Here is a 25,059-nt window from a genome sequence, read left to right as displayed (position 1 = left end):
TACCCTTCAAAAATAAGGATAGGTCTTCCCACTACTAAATCCTCAAATACAATCTTGCATCCACTTCCTACTCCTTATCTTGAAATAAAGGCTTTAACTTGTTTCTGCATCAGCCCTGCCCCCTGTACTGTGGGGTCCATCCTCTATTGCCTTCTGGAGGACCTTGCTTTACTGTTACCCTTTCTCCTACATCATTCCCTTACAGATGTACTCTAGTTTCTCTCATCTTCAAAACAAAACACTACTCTACCCCATGTCTTCACTCATTCCATAGCCAACGTTCCTGAACAGTTGTCAGTATGCCGTTTCTAGTTTGTCAGCTCCCATTTACTCTTCTACACAGTATCACTTGGCTTCTACGCTAAATTGATTTTTTGAAGGCCACCAACAACTAACTTTCTTTCTTTTTCTTTCTTTCCTTCCTTTTTTTTTCTTTCTTTCCTTTCTTTCCTTTCTTTCCTTCTTTCCTTCTTTCCTTCCTTCCTTCCTTTCCTTCCTTCCTTCCTTCCCTCCCTCCCTCCCTCCTTTCCCCTTCCCACATAACTTGCTCTGTGTACCTGGTTGTTCCTGAGTTACAGTCTTCTATAATAAAACAGTCACCTAGTAAGTAAGATTTTTTCTTGAGACCTGTGAGCCACTCTAGCAAATTAAACCCAAGGGAGGGGGTCGTGAGAACCTCCAATTTATAGCCAGTTGTTCTGAAGCACAGGTGATAACCTGGACTTGCAGTTGGCATCTGAAGGGAGGTGAGTGGGCAGTCTTGTGATACTAAGCCCTTAACCTGTGGGATCTGACGCAATCTTCAGGTAGGTAGTGTCAGAATTAAGTTATAGGATGCACAGCTGTGTTGCAGAATTGCTCGGTGTGTGGAAACACACACATCTAGTGTCGAATGAAGTAGTGTTGTAGTACCAAGGGTAGACAGACCAGTAGTGTTTTCTTTGAATCAGGTATCACATTATTGAATACTACACATTAATGGAAGGTACCTTGCTTCATGGTTCTAAAATAGATCATGCAATTTAGAGTTTAGAAGCTCCTGTGCCCACTGATAGCAAATTTATAAACAAAGCTGCCTCAGGATTCCAGAATTTGGGATTTGATATCTTGAGGCTTAACAAAAGAAACCTTGCCTTGGCAAAAGATAGACATTGAAAGACTGATGACCAGTCACTTCTTCCTTTCCCCAAATTTGGATAGGAATCAGAATTGTAATTGCAGGAAAGAGCAAGACAATGGCAGCTCACCCGTTTTAAGTGAATCCCTACCAAAAGTCTTCAGATGCTGTGTCTGGAAGTTCATCTATTCAACAAGTATACCTAGTAAGGGTCTACCATGTGGCAGATTCTGGGGTAGGCAGCGTGCATGCAGGAACTAAACAGAGCCTCTACCCTCAAGAAACTAGCATTCTAGCGGGATAGATGACAAATACATTCAGCTGGTGCTAAATGCTATGAAAAAAGCAAGGGACATATTGATGGGAGAGATGCCCTTTTTTTTTTTTTTTAAATAAAAGTAAGATGGTAATATTTGAAGAGAGACATAAAGCTTCAAAATCATGGGGCTGGGGCTGTGAACGGAGCGAGAGCCCTACAAGCAAAAGGAACAGCAAACACAAGCTGAAAGGTGGGAGAGTGCCTGGTGTGCCTGAGGCTGAGCCGAAGAATCATCCAAAGAGTAGTTGGTGAGGTAGGGTAATAGAGAAGGTACCTGGATGCCAGGTAGAAAACCTGTTTCCAAGAGGAGGGAGTAAGGAAGGGAAGTGTTGCTGATGGGTCTGGTAAGGTGAGCATGGAGAACTGTCAACTTGGGAAGACCCCGTTGAGATGTTTCAAAATTCCCACTGGAGTAGGTTCAAGAGATAATGCACAGCGTCCAGATGACTCTTTGGAAGATTATGCTCTAAAAGGACCAGAAAAATGGAATGGGATCTAGAGAGTGATAATGGGACATCAAGGGAGAGATTTTTAAAGCTGAGAGGTGTTTTGGGTTAGTGGTGGGAGTATCCAGACAAGGAACACTGGATGCAGAAGAGGATAGTGTAGCAGCAACAACGTCCTTGAGCACAAGAGCAGGGTTGTGCACAGAGAGACTGCCTGAGGAAGGAACAAGACCAACACCGCATCAGGTTAAGTACAGTGAACAGAGAAGCAAGTAAAACCAAGCAGGCCGCTAGCACGTCAGTTTCCTTTTCCTGCTCGTTTTGATTTATCTCACTTCTGGCATCTGTAGATTTTACATTTCTTTGACTTCATGTGTTTTTATGTGCTTGTTTTTTGTTTTTGGTTTTGTTTTTTTAATTAGCATTTCTCTGCTTTAGAGTGCGGGGGTGGTGCTGCTGTCCTTGAGTTTAGTCCAGTGTGCTATGCTGTTGAAAGAGGAAAATTAAAAATAGATCTTTTGAAAGAGTTTGAGAGGCCTTTATGTTATGTTAGGGGGGAAAAGCTGCACTTTTAATATAATTAAAAGTATCAGTATACACAGTGTATGTTAATGATTAATTCTTAATGGTTAACTCCAGTTAAATTAAAAAGTAAGACACTTCTGGGTAGGTAAGCATAGTTTAAAATATCTATGGAGATGCTAGTCTCTAAAGCTTTGTTAACTTCTATTTTTTCAAAATAAAAATATACTTTTCCGGACTTTAAAAGAAATAACATTTGTTGTAAAATATTTAAACAGTACAGAAATGTATAAAGTATAATTTTTCTCCCACACTTCCCCAACCTTATTCCACCTTTCAGAGAGAACCACAATACCTTGCAATAATACTTTTCCAGACTCTTCTGTATATATTTGCTGTTTGCTTCCAGCTTAGCTGTTTGATCTATTTTCAACAGAAAACTAAGTAAATAAACTGCCTGTTGGCAAAACTGATTTCTAAATCTCATCAAATTTGTAAGTATTTTAAACTCCAGGGCTTTATAAATGCATATAATTTAAATTATGCAGATTACAACAGCCTGTGTCTCAGTGAGTTCATGTGCCTTGTTTCAGGATTAAAAAGTTTAATACTGAAATATGCAATGCCAGTCTTAGCTTTTGGACTTGTGGTTTTTATATCACTGAGCAGTAAGTATAATGCAGTTTTAAAGGTTGACTTATTTGATGAAATATGGATTTCTGCTTAGCACATTTTTGGGTACTTCTATAGGAGAATGAAGTACTGAGAGAGAGGCACGAAGCTGTGGATCACAGCTCCCAGAATGTGGAAAATGAGCAAAGAGTATCAGTCCAAGAAAAATCACTACCGCAGAAGAATGAGGATGAAAGTAAAATAGCAGATAAACCTGACTGGGAGGCAGAAAAGACCACTGAATCTAGAAATGAGGTAAGCGTTATCATAGTAGCTCAGCCTTACTATTTTCGCTGTAAGGTAGATTTTTTATTTTTTTAAGATTTTATTAGAACAAGTACACAGGAGTGGTGGGGAGGGGCAGGGGGAGAGGGACGTGCAGACTCCGGTGAGCAGGGAGTCAATAATGATGACCTTGAGGGGCTAGATCCCGGGATCCTAGCATCCTAGGACCCCAGGATCATAACCTGAGCCTAAGGCAGATGCTTAACCGACTGAGCCACCCACGTGCCCCTGTAAGGTAGATTTTATGGCTTTGACAGTATGTGTTGGTAATGAATCTTCCATTAAGTGCCCTACTATAAGCAAATCAGATATATGAAAATATTTTTTGTAGTTGTGGAAGTGATTGATTTACAAAGGAATCAGCCCACAGACTTAGTTATCTCTAGTTAAACTCAAGATTGTTTGTGTGTGGGAGGGTGTATTTATACACACACACCCTTCCAGGAAGCTGCTAGCAGGTTTTGTGTTTGCCATGGCAAGGGATAAAGAGGTGACTGGAACAGTAAACCCAGGAATCCTCAACCAGCCCTCTGCAGAGGCAACCAAGCTGGCTAGGTCTGGGATAGTGAGGCAGAATAACTTGAAGGCAAATCCACCCCTCAAAACCAGCTAGGTCTTGGGCTCAAACCCTCAGTCTCCCGAGAGGTAGGCCATTCTGAACTCGGGAGCCCACTTTGTACTTCTGGCCAGGTCCAGAGGGACAGCCCCCTTGGCTACTCTAACCATACCCTTTGGCTATAAGAAGATGATTATAGAAAGATGAATTCTTCCTGCAGCCTGTACTTTCCCTTCCTTCTACTCTTTTTACTCAGCCCTCGGACATCCCAGTCCACTCCAAAGACAGGCCTGGAGGTTCCACAGACCCTTAACCCACTTGGCACTTCCACTTAGAAGGTGCACCCTTGCAGGTCTTGCCCTGATGGCTCTCTCAGCCAATGACCTGCCCCAGATGGGGAACCATGTGTTTAAATTTAACACAAAGTTTTAGGAAAAATTCTAAGAATCTGACTTAAAAAAGAGACTGACCATTTCTTGGCAATCTAAATTACCATTAAGGGGTCACCTGGGTGGCTCAGTTGGTTAAGCATCTGCCTTAGGCTCAGGTCATGATCCCAGGGTCCTAGGATCAGGTCCCACATGGAGCTCCTTGCTCAGGGGAGAGCCTGCTTCTCTCCCTCTGCCTGCCACTCCCCCTGCTTGTGCTGTGTCTAATAAAATTTAAAAAAAAAAAAAATCACAACGTATAGAATGTGTCTCGTGGATTAACTGAAATAATGGCTTAGTTGTCCATTTTTGTGCAAGAGCTAATATCTCAAAAAAATTGTTCTTTATAATTTAAGTGTAGTAGAAAGAACTCTGTCATATGGACTTCAGATGTTAAGGCCCTCAACTAGAAAGCATGTAACACATCTGATGAGATTCTGAAGAGAAATAAGGGGTTTTCATTGTTTAAGAGGGGAGGGCGGGGCGCCTGGGTGGCTCAGTTGGTTAAGCGACTGCCTTCGGCTCAGGTCATGATCCTGGAGTCCCGGGATTGAGTCCCACATCGGGCTCCCTGCTCGGCGGGGAGTCTGCTTCTCCCTCTGACCCTCCCCCCTCTCATGTGCTCTCTCTCTTTCTCTCTCTCAAATAAATAAATAAAATCTTAAAAAAAAAAAAGAGGGGAGGGCATGTTTAAGGGAAACATCAAAGAATAAGGAAACTCTCAAGGACCAATAGCAACATGAAGCCGTTACCCCCATCAGGGCAGAAGGGAATCTGGGAAGAATGAGTGCTCAGTTCTAAGGCACATCTGTCCCTCCCATCTCAGATCCGTGTCTCCTGTGGACCTAGCCAGGGGCCTGGCTCAGTAGGAGTTAGCTCCTCAGTTTGCCATCTCCAGGGGCACTGAAGAAGGGAACAAACAAAGGTTTAATGAAATGTATGTGACTAGCCTGAAGGATCAGTCCATAACTCACTTAAAGCAGAATGGGCTTCATACCCTTACCTCTGTTCTAAATATTAAGGCTTTCCTTTCTGCAAAGTTTTATTTACCCACAATTTAGGATTTTCACAGGAATCCAGATTTGTGCTGATACTCCTGTATACTTCTGATACTCACACACTTGTGACCATCTGCAAATTTTGGTCAATCGTTGGGCCAGGACTAATGTCTCAAGTTTGGGATCATTAATGGACGTAGAACACTTTTGAAATTTAAGAAATTAAAAATCATTTTGAATTAACAGTCATGTTAGCAAGTAAGTCTCCAGCCCACTAAGAATGTATATACGATTTGCTAGTAAATGAAGAAATCTTATCCACCAGTTCAGCTCAGATGGTCCTATAGCATCCATAGACACAGAAAGCCTTGTATTTGTTGTACTATGGGCCTTGAAAACATGGTATTTGGTGGGAAGGGAAACCAAGTATACACTTAAAACAAGTCTAACTGGCCTGAATCCTCAAAAAAGGAAACCCTTTAGTACAAAGCTAGGGGAGGGGAGTCAGGAATGTGAGCTTCCTAAAATGTAAAGATAAAACCCGATAGACCAAAACCAGAAATCCTGGATAAAAATATTTTTTAAGTGCATAGTGGAACTCGAAAGCAAGAAAGGGAACTCTGTAGATGCTAGAAGCAAAGAGGCTACTCAAATCCAGAACTTTTTTTTTTTAAGATTTCATTCATTTATTTGACAGAGAAGAGCGACAGCGACAGAGGGAACACAAGCAAGGGGAGTGGGAGAGGGAGAAGCAGGCTTCCTGCCAAGCAGAGAGCCCGATGTGGGGCTCGATCCCAGGACCCTGGGATCATGACCTGAGCCGAAGGCAGATGCTTAATGACTGAGCCACCCAGGTGCCCCTCAAATCCAGAATTTAAAAGATAACCAGACCCCAAAACTGAAGAAGCCCTAATGAAAAATTGGATACAGATGTCATTTCATGACAGAGACTGGGGTTGAATAGACGAGGAACAAGGTCTCAAGCCCATACCTGGGGGTTACCTAAATTCCCCACTTAAAGCTCAGAATTTATAAAGACTCTTCAGGAGATGGGACTAGGACAATCCTAGCCACCACCTAGGAGACAAGAGCAAGGAAGCAGTCTATCCATCCTTAGAGATCAGAACCCCAAATGAGCCCAACATTTTAGAGTCTGAATCCACACTACCATTACTATCAGGAATCCTGAGCAGTTGATCCTTGCAGAGAAAAAATTGTTTTTATAGTTAGCAGCTAACCCTTGGTATATAGGATTCCTACAGAAACAGTTACCAACAAAGATGAGCTCACCCTTAAATATAAAAATTAAGACAGAATGAGAAAATTTATTTCTAGTAGGAGTCCCAGAAAAGACTAGAAAGTATGAAGGTGAAGCAGTCTTCATCACAGCCTGAAAATTCACTGGAGGTAATTGGAACCTTGGTTTTTATCTTTGTAGGAAAATGTGCACTGATCGTGAATATGTTTAACCTCTTTAATGGGATGACAAAGTATTTTGAAGATTAAAGTGATTTTAGGACTCAGATTAAAGGAGTACAGAGTCCCAAGCAGAATAAATAAAAAACAAATTAAGTCCAATACATCAAAGTGAAATAGGACAACAAAGACTACAAAGAAAAAAACCTCTAAAATTACTGGAGAAAAAAAATTGGCTATAAATGACAGACTGACATCAGTAGCAATACATGCCTTAGTGCAAAGCACAAAGGGAAAACATTAAACCTGATCATCTCACCAAATCACTGTTTAAGCATGAAAGCAAAATAACTCCAGGTTATAAAAACTGAGTTCTCTAAAAAGAGCTGTCAAAGGAGTTATTTCAACAAGAAACAAACCTGAAGGCTGGGATAAAGCAATAATGAGTGAAGTTGGCAAAACATTTTGGTAAATCTAAGTATGTATTTGACTTGTAAAAATTACATAATGTTGTAACCAATTTGGAGGGTTATTAGCCATGGTAAAAAATAAGGTCAAACAAAGAATACTAGCCAAAAATATGAAAGATGGTTAGGGCAAGAATGGGGGGGGGGGGCAGATACTGAAAGAGGAATTTAAAAATTCCAAAATAGGGATAAAAAATCCAGAATGGAGAAAAGACCTGGTTATCCTTTCAAGATTAAGCCTAAAGCCCCAAGCAACCTCCTCTGCCTTTTAATTTAATGGTGCACCTTACATTTTTTTCTAGAGATCTCTAAATGGGACAGAAACAGCTCTCTCTCTGGAAGACTTATTTCAGATGCTTTCATCACAGCCTGAAAATTCACTGGAGGTAATTGGAACCTTGGTTTTTATCTTTGTAGGAAAATGTGCACTGATCGTGAATATGTTTAACCTCTTTAATGGGATGACACAGTTTATGACGGAGTAATAGTTCTGTAACAGTACTGCATTATGTAAGTGCACAGATTTAGGATTACTTTTTATAGAACTACTTTCAATTTTAGAGAATTAACCAAATATGTATACTGTTCCTCCTCCTAAATGATCACAAGGATATAGTTAAATTTAGGATTCACTGAATCAAAACGACAGTAAGTAAGGGCGCCTGGGTGGCTCAGTCGGCTAAGCCTCTGCCTTTGGCTCTGGTCACGATCCCAAGGTCCTGGAATCAAGCCCCGCATCAGGCTCCCTGAGCCTGCTTCTGCTTCTCCTGTCCCTCCTCCCCTGCTCGTGCTGTTGATAAATGAAAAACAAAACAGTAAACATGACAAACTAAGGCATAATTATTTTTCTGGTAGCATTTATATCTTGACCATACTCTTACTATGCTGGTCTGATTTACTTTAAAAAACAAAAAAACCCCCCGAAAACCAGAATACCCACCCACCTCGCCCAGAGACTTCAATGTGGACTTAAAGCTTAACAGCTAGGTTGATTGTTTGCATCTATAAAGCAGCAAGTTACAGTAATATTAGAATTAATAGCAAGACCAACTTTTATATTAACTGAATCAAACTTTCTGAATTTTCAGTATATACAAAAAAATCTTTCCCCAAATATGCCATCATTCAGATTTGGGCTCACATTGCATATTGTATTTGTCTAGGTTTAGTAAGTGATTGATTCATAGGTAACCATAGAGAGGAACTGACAAGAGAGGAAAGAGTGCTCTATTGTTACTGGAACTGCTACTGAAATAAGGTTGTGTATTTAAAATGCTCTTTTTCCCTTCTCAGGGCATCTCCCTTGGAAATATTTTTCCAGGAAGTATCAGTGATGGCATGAATTCTTCAACACATAATGTAAACTTTAGCCAAGCTATAAGTCACGATGTGAATCTCCATGAGGCCATGTTGCTGTGTCCTGACAATACATTTAGAAGAGAACCAGTAGCAAGGACTTCACAACCACAAGAACCATTTCTGCAGTTAAATTCTCATACTACCAATCCTGAACAGACCCCTCCTGGAACTAATCTGACAGGATTTCTTCCCCTTGTTGGCAATCAGATGAGGAATCTAACAAGTCAAGATCTTCTACATGACCTCGATATAAACATATTTGATGAGATAAATTTAATGTCTTTGGCCACAGGTTTTGATCCAATGGAAGTGTCTCAGCTTTTTGAAGAACCAGATTCAGATTCTGGGCTTTCCCTAAATTCAAGCCACAATAGTACCTCTGTCACCAAGTCTAATTCCTCTCGGTCTGTGTGTGAAGGTGCTACAGGTTGTAGTAGTGATCTTGAACCTCTTTTCCACCGTGACTTGGAAGGAGCTGTAGGAGGGTACTACCCAGAGCCCAGTAAGCTTTGTCACATGGACCATAGGAGTGATACTGGTTTTCATGGGGACCTTGCATTTCAACACATTTATCATAACCACACTTACCACCTACAGCCAAGTGCTCTAGATTCCACTTCTAGATCTTTTTCATGGCATGGGAAGTCACAGAAAATAAGTAAGTACCTCAATGACACAGACAGAAACTTAAGCCGTGATGAGCGGCGTGCTAAGGCTCTGCATATCCCTTTTTCCGTAGATGAAATTGTCCGTATGCCCGTTGATTCTTTCAACAACATGCTAAGCAGGCACTACCTGACAGATTTACAAGTGTCACTCATCCGTGATATCAGAAGAAGAGGGAAAAATAAAGTTGCTGCTCAGAACTGTCGTAAACGCAAACTGGACATAATTCTGAATCTTGAAGACGATTTATGTAACTTGCAAGCCAAGAAAGAAATCCTTAAGAGAGAAAGAGCCCAGTATAACAAAGCTATTAACACAATGAGACAAAAACTGCATGACCTTTATCATGATATTTTTAGTAGGTTAAGAGATGATGATGGTAGGCCAGTCAATCCAAACCAGTATGTTCTACAGTGCAGCCAAGATGGAAGTGTTTTGATTGTACCTAAGGAACTGGTGAGCTCAGGCCACAAAAAGGAAAACCGTAAGGGAAAAAGAAAGTGAGGAAACTGAAGACAGATTCCATTAAGATGTATAAGGTATCAAACGGATACATGGCCACAAACCATTGAAACTGCTTCAAGTTTGGCTCCAGTATCTTTTACTACTGCTACTTGAATCACTCAGGGCTACGTTTTGAAGCTTTTGGACAAATTTGTGGTTAGTTTTGGGGAAACCACAACTTTTCATGAAGCCGACTGCATTATATGCAGGACTCCTGACAGGACAGTCCAGTCACTTGGTAACCATTCCCACCCCCACCCCCCGCAAGATGGTCACTTCAAAGAGCAAACACTGGATGTAAATTTTAAGCATTTTGGTTTTTGTGACTTGAAATGCAACATAATGTAGCTTTTAGCTTTAAGTATTTTAGCACTGAATATATGGAGTCTTACAAAAGCTATTTTATCTTTCAATGAATACTTAAATTACAACTTTCTGTGCAACTTCTATATTTGAATTTATAAAAATTTCTTATATAGAAATTCTAACCGTATTTATCTTGGATATTTTTCTCCACAAAACCCACATTCAGCTATACAGGTGATACATGTAGCCAACAGGGCAGCACAGTGTGGGTTTTAGTATTGCACAAAAATTGATCAGACTTAGGCCAAACAGTCACGCCTTCAACTTACCCAACTTCTAAACCAAGGTGCCAAGGAACAAAATTGGGGCTTCAGAACATTAGACTTTGTCTAAGGACAAAGACCTTTACACAGGTTTATGCCTCTTGTAAGTAGACACAGCTACTTGCATATAGAGAAATAGAACTACCTAGCAAGTTCAGCCAGCCTGTAGAAATGTCTGCACATCTGTAACGTGGACCTCTCCCCCAAAAGGCCTCAACATAACAATGTGAAAACGTTACAAGCAACACAAGCCAACAGTAGGGGAAAGGGGAAGTCAGTAGAGTATGGGCTTTACAACCAAATAAAACCTGGAATAATTGGAACCACATGAAACACTCTTAAATGCTTAAAAAAAGGCAAAAACAGTAAGTGAATTTGTAAATGAAAGCTCAGTGAGCTTATTTCAACAGCAACCTGGATAACTTTCTGAAAATGTTCAAGGTTTGGCAACATTAAAATTAGTAGAGTCAACGTTGTCATAATGATCTACCAAAGGGTATCACAGGAGTACCACCTTGGTTTAGAGACATGCAGTGGTTTCAGAGTCTAGATTTTTAACGCCTTAAACTGAACCTAGGTAGGTAATTTCAAGACCAGACTTTCAACAAAATGCTTTGACAGTTTTGTAGTGCCCAGAAATTACTTCAGATCTACAATTTAAACTTCCACAGTACTACCTACCTACAAGTAGCCTTATCCACCCAATTGTTAACACTTATGACGGTGCACTATCCTCAAATCCCTGAAAATATCAAGCACAATGGAACTATACACCAAAGGATCAAACATGGATAAATACGGACCTAAGAACAGGGACTTAAAATTTTGACATTCACAGTAACCAAAGCTTAAAATAGTTTGAGTCTGGAAGGTATTTGGTACATTGTGACCAAAAGTAAATGCACCAAACTTCCAAAGAAAAATCTGGCCTCAAAGCATGTAAACCTCAGCTGCTTACTCTTCTACCAGTTTCGGCAGTGGAAATCCCACCGCCAAGATTTTAGTCTAAATGCCCTTGCAGATTAGGAATGTAATGGACACCTGAAGGATGACTGAAATGTTCTGCTAGCTAGTGGTCTTAAAATGTAGTTTTTCCTGGAGTTCAGAAAGGTTACAGAAAAGGAGAAATCTAATCTACTCAGCTTCAGATTGTAGAAACTGACCATGTTCAGAATCTCAAAGTTCTCACTGAAGCTGTATGCACTTTGCTTGGTAGAACTTGAACCAAACTGCTCACTGAGCTGCATAAGACATGGTTATGCAGTCAAGACTGTTGTTACTGAGCAGCTTTATCAAAACAAGGTTTCAAGGGAGGGGCATGTGTCCTCATACCCCCAGTGTGTTCCCAACTATTTGGTATAGGGTTTACAAATGCAAATTTCAAGGGAATCAGTAAGACTTAAGATCCCTGAGATCAGTAATGCTTACTCTTAGGCAACTAATTAACCCTTAGCTGCTTTTACATTTTCTGGTGGGTACCCCCCCCCTCCTGAATCTGCAGCGGAAAGGCCCAAATTTACATTCCAGTTTGAATTGGTCCCAACAGGAAACTAGTCTTACCTTCTTTACCTATGGAAAATAACTTAATCCTGCAGTCATTCATCCAATTATAAAGTTAAAGAAATCTGGTTGGTCAGCCAGATTCTCAGCATCTCATTTGTCCTTTTCCGGATAAAGCCTTCATATTTCACAAGTAACCATCAACAGGTATCCATGTTGAACCACCTTACAGGTGAAATTAGATTTTCAAGTGTATGATCTCCATGCAACATGTACTAAATAATGTCTGGATATTTGGATCCCTCTAAAGGCTGGCTTCAGTTCAGCAAGGATCTTTGGAATATAGCAGTCAGAAAACCCAATTTGCACACACCCAAGCCCCAGAACAGAATGTCAGCCTACATAGTGCATGCATGTATCAGAACTTAAAAACCTTTTTATAGTTGGAATCAGTCTTAATTTTTCCCCCTTCTATAATCTTCAAAGAAATGAATCTGCCCCTTTCTTGGGTAGTCTACTCACCTCACTAGTTTGCCCAGTCACCAAAAAACCTCTTACATCTATGTGATCGGCGCAGTAGTCAACAGTGGTGTGTTATTAAAACTGAATGGGGTCTATCAACCACCCAGTCATTCCAAAGCTCAAAAGATCAGATTTACATAAAATTTTGCCAAGAATATATCTGTTTTTAGTATATTGGGATGTCTTCTATCTTTTTGGAAAGGAACCCACACTTGTGAACTAGTAAATGTCATTACTGAGAGTATTCTTTTAAAGTTTCCTTAAATTAACTCAGTACTGTAAACACTTAGTACAAAGTTATCCCTTTTAGACCATCTTAGCTTGTATCCATACACCAGTTATTTAAAACCTTACACGCAATAGAACGAACCAGTTTCAGAAACTTCCAGTAAAGATTAACACTCTAATGTGGAAGCCAGCCCTCAATATGGCTCCCAATGATGCTGGGTTCTCAGTAATCCTAGAAGTAAAACCCTTCCATCCACGACGTGACCATTATAATACAAAGTACTACTTCCAAATGTTGATTCTATTGGGTTTTGATTGCTCCAAAAGCTCAGTATAGGGAAAGGAAATAGCCAGCCCCAACTTGCCAACCCTGTCAGCATGCCCTAGTGAAGTTTTTCCTAACTGCAACCTGAGCTTCAGCAAAAATCACACAGCTCTAAGTTTTTAAGTTGTTGACCTGCAAATACTATGTAAAGTAACAAATTCATTGTTGCTCCAAATTGCTAAGTATTGAGGTTAAAGGTTAAGCCTGATGTAGTGATATAATGCAGCAACATATGCGAAAAAATGTTATTTCCTTCGTTTAGAAAACTTAAGAACTACCTTAAATCTGAAGTTCTAATAGAAATTAACAGCCCAATATACGACACACAAGGGAAATGCCTATGGTTGATTATTCAGCATTACCTTAGTTGCAATAAGCCAGTTCATTTCAGCCTATTGTGTACTGAATTTTCTTAAAATTTGTCCTGATTAAGGGTTGCGTACTTCAGGGTGTGTTGTCATACACCAACTTGATTTACCTCCTTTAAGTTTGAGTTCTTGGTAGAGCCGCATTTTTAAAACCTTCAAATATTTACCTTATTTTCAAGTACTCTCTAAGTTTACAGATGATGGACGCATCTATATTTTAAGCAAGTAACAGCTTAGCTCATCTTCTGTTAACCATCAGTTTGACTTACCTGTGAGATACCTCATTATCAAAACCAAAAAAAGTTATTAAATCAACTTTACTGTGTATCTTTCCTGTTATCTTTCATTGTTTCAGGTAAATATATACAAGAAAGCCACTGCTTGTTAAATTCTCTCCACCATATTTAAACCTTTAAAAAGACAACCACTGGTGCTCGCTTCGGCAGCACATATACTAAAAAAAGACAACCACTGAAACTCAGTTAAAAGGCATATAAAGGTAATTGACATTTAAGAAGCTACCATGACAGACTCAGTGCTTTGCAGTCACTTAATTGGGACCACTGTTTAAAATACTTGCAACAACTCCACCAGCAATGTTAAACATACAAGGTAAAGCCAGGAAACTAGAGCAGTATTCAAACGCTGAATGTACAGTATATGAAGAATGGCATTTTATTAGGGACAGCCAATAATGTCCACAATGCTTTTCTTATTTGACTATCAATACTGAAAGAAAAATGGCAATATGCATAGCTTTGTGAAACTGCTTTAAAAATCTAGGGGATGGCAATCTTTTAGACAACTGAATGTTTATAGAACAAGATTCACACATTTTATGTGTAAACATTACACCAAGTATTTGAATACAAAAGTGTTTATTTTATAAACTTTATATTTAAAATAGAATTTTTATCTGTCTACTCACAAAACCTAGTTTAAAACATGATACATTTCTCTCTCTAGCTTACTTGATGTTACTCTTTTACAAACAATACTCAATTTGTAATTGTTTTATATTAAGAACCTGTACTAAATGAAGTTTGTATTTTATCAGAAAACATTTCCCTTTAAACTTAAAGTGCTTTTTTTTTTTTTAAATGAAGGCACCAACAAGAACTACTTTCAGATGGTACAGAATTTCTTATTTCTTGAAGACTCTGTGGTTGACCACTTCTTCATTAGTTACCTGCAGCAAGACACCTTCCTGCCAAAGGAAAAAAAAAGTATCTGAAGAAGTTTATCATGTTTGTCCAAAGAACCTAAATAACTTCAGTGGTGGTCTTAGGATCAAAGAAGACTCACTGGTGCATACAGTAGAATATGCCCTGATTATCACATTCCTGAAAAGGCAATAAAGCCAGGCAAATCAAACTGATGACATTTAAGAATTTCAGCAGCCAACCTACATCTCTCCTATAAGGTACGGGGTTGGGAAAGAATTACCACATTTAAACCCAGATATTTAGTACTGGATACATACAGGATTTATAATGTAGACACTTTATTTGTAAGTATAAACTATCATCTGGAAATAGTTTCAACCATTTTACCCTACCTTCTCCTGAACCTGATTCTGATAAGCATGTAAAACTAGAACAACCATATAACAGAAGAACAAAATGTCTTTATTTTTAATAAAAACCACTAGGTTCACTCAAAATGCTTGATCCAAGAAACGTGAATACACAAGGGTGTAATGATGGGTAATTTCATGATTTATTCAACTTGCAGCCTAACTTTTACCTACCATTTTACTACCAACACCACTGAAGGAACCAAGAAAAGCTTTATTAATGATCACTTGGCTTGCGCCTCAGCTGTTGAAATGAAGCACTTTACAGTCTTTGTGGCAGCAGAATATACTTGTCCATGGTTCATATCAATGCTAAAATTCCAGCAGGGAAAAAAATGATATGTTAAGCACCTGAATCTTCATAGAGGGGGAGGGGGGTGGGAAAGAAGGAAAAAAAGGGGGGAAAAAAAACAACCAAAATAATTTAAGTAAATGACAGATTGGAAAACAGGGTTTATAAGATTATTCTCTTGAGTTTATAAATTGTTAAACTCAAATTTATAGCTATGTTAAACTACGTAAGAACCACTATACTGAAAGGCCATTGAAGAGTAGTATTAGTTTATCTTTTGGGGAGGAAAATTAAGAAAGGAAAAGTAAATAAGATCTTACCTAAAGAAGTTTAACTGAAGCTTAGAACTATTTTGCTCTACACCCTCAGCTTTCGTTGTCATCCTTATAAACTACTGTAGTTAAAGCTTTGTAGAAACAGCACAGTTTTTTAAGACTGGCTGAACTTAGTAGCCGTCAAGAGTTCTCTTGTACTAGACCTGTATCCCTGAAGAGTACCTCGCTGGGGTTATTTCCTTTCCTTGCATTGAAGAAGCAGCATCTAAAAGATCTAAAAAGGTGTTTCTCTTTGCAGAGATATCCCTTAAGTTATCTAGATAATTTAATCCTGATGAATTGCAGACAACACACTTATATCTGACCAGCATTTATCTTACACAAATATAACAACAGCTTTGCAATGGACCTTAATTATACTACCCACTCCTTAACTTATTTAAAATAAAAAGTCTATAATTACACAATTTCCTTTAGAATTATTTTATTAAATCATAAATGTACAACAGCTTCTTAACTCTACACACGCACTTAAATTTTTTTAAAGGAAAAACGTTATGTCTTATTACACCATGATCCTGGCTAATAGCTTTTCAAAACTTTGAGAAAAATCTTAAAAAAGGTTTCACATGTCACCTGAAACTTACAAATTTAACATTATCAAAGAAGGAATGCTTCTACACTCTTACAAAGACCACTAGAAAGAAACAACAATTAAAAAGCTAAGAAACTGTCTCAAAGGCATTTTTTTTTTTTTTTTACAATCCTTCCTCCACAGTAAGGTAATGTTATTAAATAATCCAATCCATTCACAAAATGGCTCTCTGCATCTGCTCTGGTGTCTTCTGCCATATCACTGCATATTTATGCATGACTGAGATAAGAGTTTCCTTAACATTGTTATTTCGATAACCTGAAGCTGTTCTGTTACCTCTGGGCTCTCATCCTCTCCTATTTATACAGTGAAGCCTGTTTCAACAGAAGTAAAGAGTAAAAAAAAAATAGGTTATGAAATTATCCATCTAACCAGATTTTAAGGAAAGATAACATGATCCTAAAAAGCTTTTACTCCTGGCAGCTAGATCTCCCAAGACAATAATAATGTAAAACTCAAAAGCTACTTACCCATGGCAAATAGGAAGAAGCTCAATATCGGCTTCTCCCTCCATAACCCCCACTTCCTCCACTGCCTCCAGGACCATAGTTTCCTAGAATCATTGAAACAGCAAGAGAAAGCAAACTTACTTCCATTTTCCGTAATAAGCCTAATACTATCTATAGCTAATTTCTATTTTAGAGACCTACACTCATTGAAACACACAGCTCATAACCTGTTATTTGCTTATAATTAACCTACTTGGGAGATCAATTATCCAGACTCACAGAAAGTTTAATTTTGCCCTTTACACTTGAAAACATGTATTTACTGCTGCTATTCCTTTATAGGGTTGTCTACCACAATCATTGGAGTCAGTACAGAGTTAAAAAAACGTAAAGCAAACAGAAGAGGCATAAAAACATTGATTTAGTACTACTACAAACTTTCTCAAGACCTTAAACAAATAATACTTTTAGTAAATAATCCCAAGTTTTTATTCAATTAACTTTAAAAGAGAGAATTCCTAGAACTTTATACACCTTGCAATGTGCTCAATCTTCTTTGGCTTTTTTTTTAAGGAAATAATTAGCCAAGGAAAAAGATCCCCACCTGAAATGTCTTACTTTCCCAAGTCCTAAATATTTTATACCACTGAATATCCCCACCATTTCAATTAACACTGAATTACAATGGAAGTATTAAACTAGCAATCAGGAGATCTTCCATTCTTAAAGTCATGGAAGTATTCTTTAATCACAAAATTTAAACAATCTAATAAATTACCTCCACCATATGGTCCCCCCATGTTCCTGCTACCACCAAAGTTTCCACTCTTCATTGGACCATAGTTAGAGGGTTGCTGGTTATAATTTCCAAAATCATTGTAATTTCCACTTCCATAATTTCCTGTGAAAAAATTGAAATAGGTTTTGCACAGTAACTTCCAAAATAACGTACTCAAGCATTAAACCAGTGAAACATGGTAAGCATATTTAGGACAAATCTCCCATAAAAACAATCATCAGAATAAATGCAAGACACCTATCTACAACTCTACAGTTTTTTTTTTAAGACAACTATTGACAACATTGAAATGCAAAATCTCGTGTTAAAAGTCATTAATTCCAATCCAAATTCCCACATAAAGGTTGCAGGTGAATTTATTACCTCCTCCATAGTTGTCATAACCACCTCCGTAGCCCCCACCCTGGTTGCCATATCCAGGTCCTCCACCACCATATCCTCCTCTTCCTCCTCCATAACCAGGGCTACCTCCAAAATTGCCACCTATTATAAAATAAGCCTTTAAGTAATTACTTAATATTTTCAATGGCATTTGAACTGTCTTATCACACCCATTTCCAGCTTTCCAAAACACATTCTTATCAACAAAATATTTATTCTATGAAATCTCTTCCTTAACAGCCTCAAGGGCAGAACAGAGTACGTATCCTTGGTAAACATTCAGGGGAGGGAGCACCTATTAAACTGGATAAAGACCTTTACAGAGACAAATACTTGCAATGCCACAGCTCTCCCCTGAGAGCAAAAATATTAAAGATTCTCTTGAAGATATCTTGAAACATTTATATTTTGCGTAAGGATTGTGGGGACAGACGAGGCATAGGGTAGCAGGACAAAAAAAAGCCACACACCCCTACTGGTCCAAAAGATTAAGTTGCAAACGTTTTTTCCCCATAAATTCCCATGTCTCTTAAATAATATGCCCACTATACCCTTCTTCTGAGTAGAAATGGGGGGAGGACCAGAAATTAGCAAACTTGCATGTAGTTCAAAAACTTAAAATGGCAGTCTCCAATTATTGAAATACAAGACCTTGTTCTTTCTCATAATACCAAATTAGTATTTGGATTTCAAACAAAACTGAAATAGGATATAGGATTAACTTATAATCATACTTAAGGAGTGGCAAAACCAGTTTTTCTATTAGTAGCTCAGTTTTTAGTATCCCATTCTTATTAGGACTTTTGTAAGTATTAACTTTTCTGTACTCCAAAAGAACACATCTAATACATCACTTGTTATGGAACAGTGGCTCACAACTTTAGCTGGTCCCAAGAATACAACTGTACAATTGTGTATTTTAGGAAGTTCTTTCAGTTACTTTTTTTTTTTTTTTTTTAACAGATTACCCTAGGGGACTTATCTTGGTAAGGGACTAATTTTAAGAAACAATTGATCTTATATATCCTTCCCCTTACATGTTGACCATGATCACATCTAATAGTCTGTTTTTCAGGAAAACAGCATATAAAATATATCTAGATTAAATTCTTTGCTTGAGAAACAATGGGATAGCATGACAGCATCTTTAAATTCTCTATTAAAATCCTCCTAAATGATTTTGCAACTGGTATCTACACCTGCCAAGCAAAAATACTTTCCAAAGGATATACAACTAAGATGCAAATTATAAAGGAATAGCCAAATAACTGAACCACTACCACCTAAGCCCTCTACAAATGCAAAACATTAAAAATTAATATAGACATATAACTATACAAAAATATGTACTGCTTTGATCTTTTAAGTCACAAACTAAAATGCAGAAAAAACTGACCTCCAGGTCCTCCTCCATACCCATTATAGCCATCCCCAAATCCACGACCACTTCCATATCCATCTGTTAAGAGACAGGAAAAAGAATTATTATACGCTGTTCGCCCTAGTTACAATTTCTTCCCTCCGCATTCTTTATTAGCATGTCTGAGTGAAGATTATTAGGGACCACCCTCCTTGTGCTAGAAGAGTGGTGTTTTGTATTTTAAGAAGAAATAAGTAACACCACTCTTACTTATTTCTTCTTAAAATACAGAAGTGTATATAATTAAATCTTTTAAGGATAATTGTCTAATTTGAGGGCTTGGACTTGGCAAGACTCAATTTTAAGAGATTCCATTTATTTATGCGTAAGAATGACACTGAAAGGGGCAGCAGGTTTCTCTGTTGGCACCTCATTACATTAGTAATTCAAATATATCTGAAGCCTAAAGGAAAAATATTTAACTGATACAGACCTCTTAGAGCCTATACATAAAGCCTCCACAATATCTTCACTTCCCATTGAGGGGCAACACTCATTTAGGCTAGTTGCAATTGATGTAACTTTTTTTTTTTTAAAGCTGACTACCCTAAAAAAGGAACTCTGCAACTGATTATCTTGAATTACAATTTATAAGATGTTTTTAACTATAACTTCCGACCTGGCTAATTTAGAATATCCCACCAAGATACAATCTGCCTAAGTCTTAAAATAACTTAAAAAAATTAAGATTGGATTTCCTAAATCTAATTCAAACAGTTTTTATTTGAGCACATGCACCCTTCTAACACTAAGAACTCCCAACTTACCAGATCCTCCTCTAAAGTTACTTCCTGGTCCTGGTCCAAAATTTCCACCACCACCACGAGAATCTCCAAAACCAAAGTTGCCTGTAGTAAATGCCCAGGTTAGTAACGAGCATTTATTCGAATAAGTTTTAAAAAGAAAAACAGAAGTTAAAAGTTACCTCCTCTCCCACTTCTAGAACTTTGGACTTCCTGCATTTCTTGTCTAGACAAAGCCTTTCTTACTTCTGCATTATGACCATTGATGGTATGATATTTCTGCACTGCAATGAAAAGTTCACACTCCATTATATCAACATTATCAGTAAGCAACTTCTACAACCTTTTTAATAAAATCAACAAACCCAAAACCTTATAAAAAACCACACACCTACTGCTTATAGACACTTACACACAATCTTATCCACAGGGTCATGATCATCAAAGGTAACAAATCCAAAGCCTCTTTTCTTTCCAGACTGCCTATCGGTAATTATCTCAATGGTATCAATCTTTCCATATTCCTCAAAGTAATCTCTAAGATGATGTTCTTCAGTATCTTCTTTAATTCCACCAACAAACAGCTTCTTCACAGTTACGTGAGCCCCTGGTTTTCCAGATTCCTGAAATAATGGGAGAAAAAAATCTTAACAGAAGAAACCAAAACATGATTTAAAGCACATTATCTGGGTACAAAGATAGCTTTTATCCTCTAACGCCATCAGGTAAAGCATCAGCTTACGACTAAGAACCCAGTTTTTCAAAGATGTAAATCTAAAAAAAGCAAAGAATACAAAACTAACGGCTTTAAAAAGATAGGAAACTGAATTCTTTCAAATGTTAGTCTAATCTTCAGTGGGACAGAATATTCTTCATATTTATTGTACACTTATATTTGCTCACCTCTCTTGCAACAGCACGTTTTGGCTCAACCACTCTCCCATCAATTGAATGAGGTCTTGCAGCCATGGCAGCATCAACCTCAGCCATGGATGAAAAAGTTACAAAACCAAATCCTCTTGATCTTTTGCTTGCAGGATCCCTCATAACCTTAAAACCAAAGGGGAAACTTTAGCCCCTCATTTCATTACTTATGTTATGAACTAGCAATTTAAAAGACTAGCAGTTCTCACAATGAACACAGACATTAAAATAATTTTCTCCATTATTTTACTCAACATCTTAAACACAGTAGCCCAACAGTTGAAAGACTAGTTATCTGTAGGCACTTTTATGTAACATACCACACAGTCTGTAAGTTTTCCCCATTGCTCGTAGTAGTTCCTCAAACTTTCTTCTGTGGTTTCAAAGCTCAAGCCACCAATAAAGAGTTTACGGAACTGTTCCTTTTCTCTCTGCAAAGGAAAACACCATTTCAATTTTTATTTACATTTCCTCTTTGTATGCAGGAAATTAAATTCTTAAATATGAGGTGACCTGCTGGCAGAGTACCTTTTTCCTCTCCAAAGGAACAGTTTCTAAAGTTTTCTGGGGGGAAAAAAAAAACTTACATCAAATTTAAACCATATGTTAAACTGCAAATTAGTTGTGTTATACCAAAAAAATTGCCCCAGCTCATCTACACAAGTTTCAAAGTCATTAATGCATGATCTAAATTTACTTGACATTAAATTATTTTGAATAAATTTAACATCCCTTTATCTTAAAACTTTATGAAGAGAAAGGAATAAACCTATTCTTTGGTCATTGAAGGCTTAAAGGACTTTTGTCAAAATTTGCATTCAATCCTTTGCCCGAAACAAAGTAACTTGCTTTTAAATACACATTGTAAATACACCGCTTTTTAACATAAAAACTGTTCGTTCTTTACTTATAACCCATAATTTACCATTTCATGATTCAGTGTCTAAAACAGTGACATCTTTTCTCTTTACTGCTCCCTCTGGTGGTGATTCTAATGTATCTCAATAAAAAAAAAAAACCCACTAAGAAAAAAATCATTCTTTCCCCATACACCAACTCTCCATGGGGGGTGGGGGGAGACTTAAAACATTCAATGCATAATACCAAAATATCCTTATAAAATCTGCCTCTTTCCTTTGACCCAGGCACAAATGACTTTTATTACCAACGGTGGGTATTTAGAGCTTCAACAGTTTTTAACATACCTGGTTTTTTTGAGGGCACACTTATATTGGTATTTATAGAACAATCTGAATTATTACTGAACCATAAATGCAGTAAAATATTTGCTATAATCTCACTTTTCAAAAACCGTAAAACTTTAAATGATCACTGTTAACTACTCAGCATTTTGTACTGCTACAATTTACACTACATCGAAGAAAAAAAATCACCCACAAAAACTCAGGTGGCACTGGCCTTAATGGCCACCTGGCAAAATACACAACACAAAATGTCTCTAATTTTACGCGGGGAAGTTGGGGACCTGGGCTGAAAAATTTTAAGCCCTATAAACCACCAAGCAAGTATTTTGCATTAACAGCCCTGTATTTTCGGCTGTCAGTCAAGAAAAAAACAGGTTATACTTTGTTTTCAGAGAACTAAGTTAAAAAAAATTAAAATACTCAGAAACCAGAATCGATCATAATGTCCAAGGGCAACTACTATGAGTGTATAATACAAATCAAAGCTCAAATATAATTTTCCATATAACACGAAATACTTCATAAGCAAATAATATTACAGCTAACTCAGTTCTATGGAGGTTTCTTTCTCCATACATGAAATTTCCGAACAGCTCAAAAAACAGTGATAAGCATTTAGATTTTTTCCCTGCACAGTTCTCAGAATTGTGAAAAATTTTCAAAGGTCAAAAAACTATCAAGCTCTTAAAACATTCAAATAACTCGTTATACGATTACTTGACATACTGGTATTTAAATTAAGCTTTAGCGTTAAGTCGGTCTTTCACAATCCACATTACGCAGTTAAAAAAAATCATTTACAATAATTTTTACACATCACTAACAAAAGGCAAAAACTCATTACTTACCTCAATTTTTTTCCAAACTTACCCGATGTCCACTATCGATTACAAACAAAGTTATTTTAAAAGTGTGCTTAAGGTCAAAGAAAGTACCCAATCAGGCCCCCTTCGCTTGAGACCTTATTCTTATCAATGTAATGATCAACCATCATAGCAAACAGAGATGAGAAAAGCAAATGACAAAGTTCAAATACATAGTGGCCCAGCCGTTACTCGTAACGAAGCAATGCACCACGTTTTAAGCAAAGAGCTAAAGATAAAATCATTTTTCATTTTCCTCTTTATTTCTACCGTATCGCAAGAACCTCTGTTGTCACCCAGTAAAGATTGTTTCCCAGCAAAAATATTGAAGTATGAATTCTACAGTTCAAAAGAAATCCTTCAGGAAAGTAAAGAATTGTGAAACCGACATCCCCCCCCCAACCACCTTCCCACTGCCACCCACAGTCGGTACTAACTTAATGGCTCCGAATTTTTATTTCTAAAGTTTCCCGCGATTCAACTAGCTTTTTTAATCACCGCAGGCCCAGATAAAACCGTTACTCAAAAAAACCCACGAAACTGAAAAACAAAATGTTCTTAGTACGGCTCGACTTAAAACTGGGCCCGACACCCTGGGTGGTAGTTTTACCTCCTCCTCTTAAACCGTGCGAACCAGCCCCGGGGAACCGACTCCCCCACCCGCCCGCTCTACGGTGTGGCTTCTGAACGCAATGGCGCCATTTCATCGAGGGAAAAGGAAAGAGCCTCTAACGAGGTGCGCAGGACTTTTAAACATCCAAGCTCACAAAACACTCGGAATCCACCTCGAAACGGCATGAAAACAGCCCGAAAAGAAAGAAAAATAGTTAACCACTTCTATTCTTCGATAAAGTAATCAAACTAGCAGAATCCAGAGATTGAAAAGAAAAACGCTGCGAGGAAGGAAAGGAATGAAAATGGCGGCCGCCAAATCCGGTTCCCGGGAGAGGGGAGGGGGGAGGGGAAACTCCGCAGCCTCGCTCAGGAGGATCCGAAGCCCGCCGAAAAGCTCAGAAGCGGGGACGCCAGAGCCCCCAAATCAGCGTGCTTTGAAGAGGGAGTAAGAATTCCCGCCTCCGCGCCCCACTTTTCGCCGAACGAGGGCTGCATCCGCCATGTGGAAGTTCCCCATCCCCCACCCCCAGCAAAGGGAAATGGCGCCGGCAGGCTGAGGGTGGGGAAGGTACTTTTCAATCAGGCCTCGGCTAACGAACCCTCTTCAAAAATATCCTGAAACCAACCGCTTTTGAAGTGGCCCAATTTCACCGCCGCTCTCAGACGGAGGCGGGTGGCCGACTTCCACCGAGGCGCCAACGGCCTCGCCATGCCCTTTTCAATAACTCATTGATTTCAAACCCGTTACCTCCATCGCGGACTCAGTCGCTTCAGCCCGATTTCCCGCAGCCGAGCGAGATGAGAGAGATCTCCGCGGACGAACACGAACCGGACTCGTCCTGGCGCTGTAGTGAGAACTGCCGCTGCTCGAGAAACAACACCGCTAAGAGCACCTCCACACGGGACCCGGCGCTGCTGCTACTGCCGCTAGAGCCGCTGCCGCCGCTTTTCTAGAACCTTCCCCCCGACTAACGCGTCTTCCCCTACGTCAAGCCGTTGCGTAAACGCCCTAACCGCCGCCAATGGCGGGAACGCTCTACGCCCTCCTTACGCCAGGTACGTACTCCTCCCTCCCCTTGCAGCCAGTAGTAGTGCTTGACGTCACTTGCGTAACTGGTCTCAGTGAATTGCGGAAGGCTCGAGTCCTGCGTATTTCTCTCTCACGGAATTGGGTCCAGCCCCCGCCTTAGCGCAGGGCAGGTGAGAAACGGTCGCGCAGTTTGAAATTAACGCTGTCGGGAGGAGCTTAAAGCACAGCCCTAAAGTCCAGCCCCCTCAACCCGGGAGGTGGTCCCTGCAGCAAAGCCTGTGATAATCCGCGCCTCCCCCCCGCCCCCGCCTCCGAGCTCCCGCCAGAATAATCTTTGTAACCTCCCCCTTGCGATTTCCCTCTCCTAATTCTCCCCCCAGCGCTGAGGACTGACTCGGCCCCTTCCGGAAACACCCGAAGCGATTTCCAGTCAACACGTTACACTTCACGCTCCACCAACCTAACCCTGGCCAACGTCTTTGGGAGTCGACCCCTTGGGTTCAAG

General features: G+C 39.0%; 2 protein-coding genes across 12 annotated transcripts in view; one reads left to right on the top strand and one right to left on the bottom strand.

Annotated features, from left to right (window-relative positions):
* The window catches only part of NFE2L3 (NFE2 like bZIP transcription factor 3), a 29,570-nt gene extending 15,123 nt beyond the window's left edge, over positions 1-14,447 (top strand). Inside the window, exons 2-4 of one of the 2 annotated variants that reach the window (XM_045864539.3) lie at positions 3,155-3,331; positions 7,529-7,612; positions 8,520-14,447. In XM_045864539.3, coding sequence (XP_045720495.1) covers positions 3,155-3,331; positions 7,529-7,612; positions 8,520-9,755 — 1,497 coding nt within the window. In that variant the 3' untranslated portion in view covers positions 9,756-14,447. The remainder of the gene's footprint in view (positions 1-3,154; positions 3,332-7,528; positions 7,613-8,519) is intronic. The other variant, XM_054505250.2, reaches the window with a different exon arrangement.
* HNRNPA2B1 (heterogeneous nuclear ribonucleoprotein A2/B1) lies at positions 4,177-24,406 on the bottom strand. 10 transcript variants are annotated; one of them, XR_010406496.1, is made up of 14 exons: positions 24,273-24,406; positions 21,370-21,405; positions 21,162-21,272; positions 20,821-20,967; positions 20,330-20,540; positions 20,100-20,201; positions 19,942-20,022; positions 19,151-19,213; positions 17,737-17,856; positions 17,353-17,475; positions 16,596-16,678; positions 15,516-15,744; positions 15,078-15,215; positions 13,980-14,534 (listed from the first exon to the last, which is right to left on the bottom strand). XR_010406496.1 is itself a non-coding variant. In XM_045864542.3 (12 exons), the coding sequence occupies exons 1-11, from the start codon at positions 24,276-24,278 to the stop codon at positions 16,617-16,619; spliced, it is 1,062 nt and encodes a 353-aa protein (XP_045720498.1). In that variant the 5' UTR covers positions 24,279-24,406; the 3' UTR covers positions 14,189-14,534; positions 16,596-16,616. The 10 variants fall into 10 exon arrangements, 5 of the variants coding, with proteins under 5 accessions (XP_045720498.1, XP_045720503.1, XP_064431210.1 ...); XR_010406497.1 differs by lacking the exons at positions 13,980-14,534; positions 15,516-15,744 and adding an exon at positions 4,177-9,527; XR_010406495.1 differs by lacking the exon at positions 15,516-15,744 and having other exon boundaries at positions 15,078-15,260.
* Positions 24,407-25,059: the final 653 nt, after the last annotated feature.

Source organism: Mirounga angustirostris, unplaced genomic scaffold (assembly GCF_029215605.1).
Source record: "Mirounga angustirostris isolate CCGP_5_RB_7025 unplaced genomic scaffold, mMirAng1.0.hap1 SCAF_12, whole genome shotgun sequence".
NCBI lineage: Eukaryota > Metazoa > Chordata > Mammalia > Carnivora > Phocidae > Mirounga > Mirounga angustirostris.
This window is presented reverse-complemented; position numbering and strand designations above follow the sequence as displayed.

Bases quoted from the DNA above. Each gene is read 5' to 3' on its own strand.
- HNRNPA2B1 (XM_045864542.3), bottom strand. The intron at 20,023-20,099 runs GTAACTTTTAAC...CATTTACTACAG, and splicing joins TTCTAGAAGTGGGAGAGGAG to GCAACTTTGGTTTTGGAGAT. The intron at 17,857-19,150 runs GTCAGTTTTTTC...ATTTTATAATAG, and splicing joins GTATGGAGGAGGACCTGGAG to GTGGCAATTTTGGAGGTAGC.